Source organism: Anser anser, assembly GCF_964211835.1.
Source record: "Anser anser genome assembly, chromosome: 15".
Lineage (NCBI taxonomy): Eukaryota > Metazoa > Chordata > Aves > Anseriformes > Anatidae > Anser > Anser anser.
Genome location: NC_139736.1, coordinates 12,581,467 through 12,588,528, shown reverse-complemented (window position 1 = coordinate 12,588,528; position 7,062 = coordinate 12,581,467). Strand labels below are relative to the sequence as shown.

General features: G+C 69.2%; 1 protein-coding gene across 1 annotated transcript; it reads right to left on the bottom strand.

The window, feature by feature from the left end:
* Positions 1 to 2,487: 2,487 nt before the first annotated feature.
* METRN (meteorin, glial cell differentiation regulator) lies at positions 2,488 to 5,605 on the bottom strand. The gene is made up of 4 exons (XM_083799795.1): positions 5,448 to 5,605; positions 4,172 to 4,602; positions 3,893 to 3,952; positions 2,488 to 3,557 (listed from the first exon to the last, which is right to left on the bottom strand). Exons 1-4 carry the CDS (start codon positions 5,531 to 5,533, stop codon positions 3,241 to 3,243), a joined length of 894 nt encoding a protein of 297 aa, XP_083655921.1. The 5' UTR covers positions 5,534 to 5,605; the 3' UTR covers positions 2,488 to 3,240.
* Positions 5,606 to 7,062: the final 1,457 nt, after the last annotated feature.

Genomic DNA, 7,062 nt, shown 5'->3' with positions numbered 1-7,062 from the left:
TGTTGCCCCCTGGCCACGGGGGCATCATCCTGATCCTACGGGGCATCCCTAACCCCAGGGGCGTTATCCAAACCTACAGGGCATCCCCTGATCCCAGGGCCATTATCCTGACCCTATGGGGCATCCCTAACCCCAGGAACATCATCCTAAACCTATGGGGCATCCCCTGACCCCAGAGGCATTATCCTTACTGACCCTACAGGACTTCCCCAACCCCAGGAACATTATCTAAACCTACAGAGCATCCCCTGACCCCAGGGGTGTTATCCTGACCATATCCTGACCCCAGCCCCAGGGACATCATCCTGACCCCATGGAACACCCCTTTTCCCAGAAGCATTCCCCACGGCAGCTCCTGGGCCCCAGGGCGGTGTGGACAGAGGGGACAGGAGGGGACAGTGGGACCGGGACAGCCCCGGGCTGGGCGCAAGGTCTCCATCCCCCTGCTCGGGGCGGGCAGCGAGGAGGGCTGCGCGCGGCCGGCTGCCTTTGTGCGTCGCCTTTGTGCCCCGCGATTCACACGTCCAGGCTTTTATCTGGCGGCCGGGCAAGGGGGAAGGAAAAGGGGGGCTGCGGGAGGGAATAAAAGGGCTGGGGGGGAAGTGGCGGGAAACGGCGGCTCCCATTGTGAGCGGGGACAGGGACGGGGGCGCTGGGGACGCCCTGACGGTGCCATCACGCAGCGCTGCGCCGTGCCGGCACGGCCACCCAGCAGCTGCGCACCCAGAGGGTCCCCTCGGTTGTGACATTGGGGTCACGGATGGGGCTGATGGGGGGGTTGGATCGAGTTGGAGTTGGTCCAGCCCGAACCTGCCCCGGGGCTGGCTTTTGGTTTGTCCCCAGGTGCCCCCACCTTGACCATTCCTAGGGACAACGGGGACCGCCATCGCCCCCCGCCCCTCCAGCCCCCCCCGCCCCTTATCTTGTTTGCACAAAGCCCCCCCTCGCCACGCCACCGTCCCCTCGTCCTCCCTCCGCACCGCCGTGGTGGCTCCCACCTTGTTTTCCATCCCGCAGAGGAAACATTAACCGGGACGGAGCCCGCCTCATGGTGCCCTCCGCTCTGTGCCAAGAGGCAGCAGGGGCCGGGCTGCCCGTCGGGAATTCGGCTGGGGCCGAGATTTTGGGGAGACGCCAGGATGGGGCTGCCAGGACCCGGGTGCTCCCTGGTGCTGCAGCATCCCTGAGCAGCCCCGTCGTCATTGTCCCCCCCCCCCGCAGCTGTGGTGACCCCCCCAGCACCAGCTCCTTCCCCAGCACCTCCCGTAGGAAGCGTTGGAGCCCTGGCCACAGCCCAGCCGCCGCGGGAAGCGGGGGCAGGCGGCCGAACCCGGCCGAGGGCAGAGGGCACCGAAAACACCGCCGAAAACTCCGCGTTGGCGAAAGAGCAGAATAACAGCCTTTTCCGCCACGGCAGAACGATCTGATTTGGCCAAATAAACATTTTGGAAGAAAAACAAGATATTCTGCGGCTGGACAGAACCCCACCGGATGCTCAGCGCATTAAATGCAATAATTTCACCCCGAGGAATGCACTGGGGTCAGAGAAGCCAGGATTTCGCTCCGGCGCCTACAGAGGGCTGCGTGGGCAGCGCGGGTCCCTTTGTCCACGCCTCGTTTATTGCTTTTCCAGTGTCGTTTTTCCTCCTCCTCTGGGTTTCCCACTCCTTCCCCCTTTCTACCTCCTTGCCAACGCTGCCAAAACCCCGGGCTGCTGGCTTCCTCCAGAGCCCCATCTCCCCCAGGGCCGTATCCTGCCCTTGCGGCTCCCTTGCTCCCAGCACAGCCCCAAAATAGTCATCAGCATTTGGGCAGCAAGGCAGGGAGCCAGCATCCAGGAGGAACACGGGCACCGTGTGCTCTGCATCGATCCCCCGGTGAGGCTCGCAGGGGCAGGATCTCCCCAGGAACAGATCACGTGTGTCTTTTAATTAAGCTCTGAAGCCAGCAGCGTTCTTTGGGAACGGTTTCCTGACGAGGAGAAGCAGATTTCGGCCGGCACCGGGCTGGGCGCAGGGCAGCCCGGCACAATGAGGCCTTGTGGCCGGCGGGCGCTGACGAGATCGGCGCTGACAGCAGCACCACTGGGGGGGCCCCGCGGCCCCCGGCCCCGCTGGAGGAAACCCAGCCGACCCCAGGGAAAAGCAGGGACGCAGCAATTTGGGAAGAGAGATCTACAGAGACGCTGTCATACAGATGTTCGCAGCCACGCTCGCCCACCCGCTCGCCCCTCGTGTCTCGGTCACCGACCGCTGCCGCTTGCTGAAAAGAGGCCACACGCGCCACAAATACAGTTTAGTTTATAGAAAACAAAATCACAAATTTGGTATCGTTATCACTTTAGTGCACATACAATGCCCCCCACGCCCCCACGGTCCCAAATCCCTCCTGGTGCGCCCTGGCACGGTGGGATGGCAAGCTGCCATGAGGTCACATCCCTGTGTCCCCGTGTCCCCACGTCCCCGTGCTGGCGGTGGCACAGCCCCACCTCTTCCTACTTCCATCCCCGTGACCCCTCCTGTGCTCGACGCTTTGCTTCAGCTGTGGCCATGCCGGGGTCCCTTCCGTGCTGCCTCTGCTCCCTCCTCACCATCACATTCACTCCTTCAGCCTCGCTCCTCTTCCTCTCCCCCTCCCGCCCATGCCCTGCATCACCAGCAGGGCCAGGGCGAAGCTCTCCATCTCCATCACCCCGCTCCCCCTTCCACCCTCAACATTGCAAATCCACCTCTGCGCTCTGCTCTCACCACCGTGCCCCAGCCATGCCACCGCTCTCCTCCTGCCACCCGCAGAGCCCCCCCCAGGGGACAGCTGCCCCCCCGCACCACCCGCCGTGCCCCACAGCGTCCCACCTTCGACCACCCCAAGACCACGGCATCCCCAGGGCGTGGGTCCCCACGTGCCCTCGGTCCACAGGGAGCCCCCAGCCCCCCCCCCAGGGCCAGGCCCACTTGAATGCGTCTGGGAAAACCCCTTCCCTTCCTGCAGGATTTTCACGGGGCTGCCCCTGACCGAGGATGAGGCAAAGACCAAAGCACCATGCTCCTGTGCTCCCGTGTCCCTACGTGCCCATCCTTGCTGGCAAATCCATTGTCCCCGGGGACAGCGAGAGGCCCCCTCCACGTGGCGATGCCCCCGGGGCGGGCGGGGGGACAGTGCCGAGGTGAACCATTTTCCAGGGGTTCTCGAGCAGGGATGCTCCCGGCCCCAAAACCGGGGGCTGCCCCCTCCCCGAGCCGCTCAGTCCACGGGGAACTCGCAGGGGTTCTGCCGCCTGCGCCGGGCGCCCTCGTAGATGCGCTGGAAGTCCTTGTAGCGGGGCGCGCAGCTGAGCCAAGCCTCGCCGAAGTGCAGCCACCCCGTGAAGAGGAAGGTGCCGGGGCCCGGCCGGACGCCGCAGCGCAGGGGAGTGCGGATGCTGCCCGCCGCCCGCCCCGGCCGCCCCCCGGCCTGGAAGAGGGGGAATTTCTGGCGGTGGATGCGGACGGCGCTCACCCCGATGATGGATTCCTGCAGCTCCGCGTCGTTGGAGACGCTGCGGATGCTGCCACGGACCACTGCGGGGGAAGGCAGGGAGAGGCATGAGCATGGTCCTGTCCCCAGCACCATCCCCGTCCCCATCCCACGGCAGCCTCATGGAGCAAATGAGCTCACTGCAGGCTGAAGGAGCAGCAGGGTAGTGGGGAACACTCCCTGGGCTTCGCCCCATGTGGGTGCCGAATGGGGCAACGATGGGTGGGCGCCGCTGAGCACCATCACCAACCTGGGGCTGGGGTGAGGCTGGGGCAGGGCTCTCAGATCAGTCAGGTGTACGCTGTCCCAGCAACACCCCCCCTCCCAGCATCCCAATTTTAATTCCTTTCCCTCCCCTTGAGCCCAAGGAGCCACTCACCAAAGTCACTAGTGCAAATGGCCATCAGGAGCTCGGTGTCGTTGCACGGCCGGCACGCCCCTGCAATGGCCAAGCACAGCCGTCACCTCTGCGCCCCGGGAGGGCACAAGTGCCCCGTGGGGGCCAGGCGGCAGCTCCCCAGGGCTGAGCCCCCCCATCACCCCCCGCCTGCCCGTGTGGTGAGAGAAATCCCCTTTTTGGGAGGTTTCCCACTTGAACCAGGTTCCAAGGCACCCGAAGGAGCGAGGGGCGACTCCCCTGGGAGGCAAGCTGGCTCACCTTCGGCGGGCAGGCTGGCGGCGGGCAGCGCCAGGCGGGCGAGCCAGTCCCCCCGCAGCTCGTAGCGGAAGGCGGCGATGCGGCGGCTGATGTCGCGGTGCGGGGTGGCCTGCAGGAACAGGGCCACCTTCTCGCGGGGCAGCCAGCTGAAGCAGCGCACGCGGGGCCGGGGGGCCGCCTCCGCCTCCGGCAGCAGCAGCTCCAGCTCCCCGTCCCGCTCCAGGTAGAGCTGAGCCCCTCGGAAGGTGCCGGCGGGTTTGATGCAGGCGGTGACGTGCCGGGGGCTCCTGCCCTTGCCGGCGCCGGTGGCGGGGGGCAGGCGGGGGGCCAGGCGGAGGCGCAGGGCCCCCGTGGGGTACAGCCATTCCAGGGAGCCCTCGGCGCAGCGCAGGGTCAGCTGCTCCACGCTGCCCGCCTCCTGCGACAAGCCGCTGCAAGGCACCGCAGCACCCGTCAGCGGGGTGCCCCCCCCCCGGGATGGAGACCCCGACCCCCAGGGAGGGCACAGAGGGGTGTGAGGGGCACGAAAACCCCAAGGAGATGCACCAGCCCCCTGGGAGCCTCAATCTGGGGTACGGTCTCATGATTTTGGGATGGGGCTGGTGTTTTCTGCAGCCATGGCATCGTCACGGAGGGGCTCTGCCCTCCTGCCCCCTCCCCCCAAGCCCCCCTTCCCTTGACCTTTCGGGGGACCTTTGGGTGCTGGGGGGGGGGTCACCCCGACCCCCTGCTCTTGCGGGACTGGGATTCCGGCGTCCCCGGCACCGTGGGGACATTTGGGCATTTCTGGCCGCGGGGCTGGCACCCACCGGGGGGAGCGGGGCCGGCGGGGGGGGGGGGGCGCGGAGGCGGCCGCTTTGTCCGGGCCGCGCCGCTGGCGGCTGCGCGGCCCCGTGGCCCCGCCGCAGCCCCTCCTGCCGGGCCCCCGCTCTTTGTTCCCGAGCTCGGCGCCTTCCCCCGGTGGGAGAGGGCCCCGGGGAGGGTCTGGGGGCCCCAGCAGCCACCCGAGCAACGGCGGGGCCCGGGGGGGGGGGGGGGGGTCGGTGCCGGCAGCGCGCACCTGCACGGGGAGGAAGATGAAGGAGGACGGAGGGGGGCTCTGGAGAAGCATCTCGGAGCCCTGCGACCCCCCCGGGCCGTGAGCATCTTTTGGGGCCTCCCCCGAGCGGGGAAACTGAGGCAGGCGGCATCCCGAGGACCCCACCGCGGGGATGCCCGGAGCTCCCCCCCCCCCGCTACAACCGGGCTGCAGCCCCCCCCCTCCCCCGGCCCCTACCTGCCCCTCCAGCTGCACTGATCGGCCGAGAAGCTGCCGAGGGCCGCGGCCAGCCCGGCGAGGCAGAGCGCCCACAGCGCCCGCATCGCTCGCTCCGGGCTCCCGGTGGCGGCGGCGGCGGCCCCGGGGCGGCCCCGGCCGTGGCCGCGGAGCGCAGCGCGGGGGGGAATTGGGGAGGGGATGGGGGGGGGGGGGCGTGGGAACCGGGGGGGCCAATCAGCGCCGCGCCCCCAAACTTTGGGCCAATCGGGGGGGAGGGGCGGGGCCGTTTCCCTCCCCCCCCCTTCTCCTCCCCGAGCACCCCACGCGGGGCGTGGGGGCCCGTCCGCCGCCTCCGGGGGTCCCCAGGGGCCGGGGGGGGCCGTCCCGGCCCCGGAACCCCCCAAACCCTGCGGACCCCCCCCGGTGCCCCCCCGCGGGGGGATTTCCCACGATGCTGCGTGGGGATGCTGGGCCTCGCGCGTGGGGCGCGCGTGGGTCCTGCCCCCCCCTCCCCGCCCCCCCAACCCCCTCCCCAGCGCCCCAAATTGGCCTTTTCCGAAGGATTTCCCCCCAAACGCGGACAGCCGGCACCAGCGTCCGGCCTCCGCCGCTTGCGCATCCTCACGCCTCCATCTCCCCCTTCGTCCCTTGGCCGGCCCCTAATTATTATTAATTATTATTATTTTTTCCCCGCCCGACGGCGTCGTGCCGGGCCCGCAGAGCCCCCAATTAATTAAGTTTCCGCCGCGTGACAGCCCGCCAAAATGTTTGAAATAAACACGGCACAGTTGCGGTGCGATGATCCAGGCGGAGAACAAAGTCCCCGGCGGGAGGGTGGAGCGGAATGGAAATGAGGGATTGTAAATTCGGGTGGCAGGAAGAAAGGGAGGGGAGGGGAGGGGAAGGGGAGGGGGCCAGGCGCGGCCCGGGGCGGGGGGGAGCGGGATTCAGAGCCCTCCGGCCATGAAATGACGCTGAAAGAAGTCAATTCGCTGGAATCCGTGGAAAATGAGGGCCGGGAGCGGGCGGGTGCAGCGGGCACCGGGCGGCCGAAGCCGGAGGGGTCGGCCCGGGCTGGGGCCGAACTGGGCTGAACTGGGGAAAGCGGGGAACGGGGCGAAGCACCCGCACGCCCACCCACGCCCCCGGCTCCCTCTTGCCCTGGGGGGGCCACGGCGCAGCCGCCTCTCCCGTGGCCGAGCCGGGGACGCGCGGGGAGCTGCTGGCACCCGCGGAGCCCCCCCCCCCGGGGCTGGGGGCGCGGAGCCCCGGCGGGATCCGGCCGGGATGCCCGGGGACGAGCGGGGTCCCCGCGGTGCTCGGAGCCCCGGGGCCGGGATGCCGCGGGCTCGCAGTGCCCTCTTGTGACCGCGGGCACGGCTCGGCAGCGCCTCCCGCCGCCCCCCCGCCTTGTCCCCCCCCTGCCTTGTCCCCCCCCTGCCTTGTCCCCCCGGCCCGGCCTCCAGCGCCGGCAGCCCCGGGCCGGATCCTGCCCCGGCTCCGGCTTGCTGGGGACCGGGGCGCGGTGATTACCGGGGGCTGTGGGGCGGGCAGAAACCCTCCCGGACAGGCAAAAGGGGGCCCTGTAGCAGGGCTGGGGCTGCCGGGGGGGCTGCTCGGAGGGGCTGGGGGC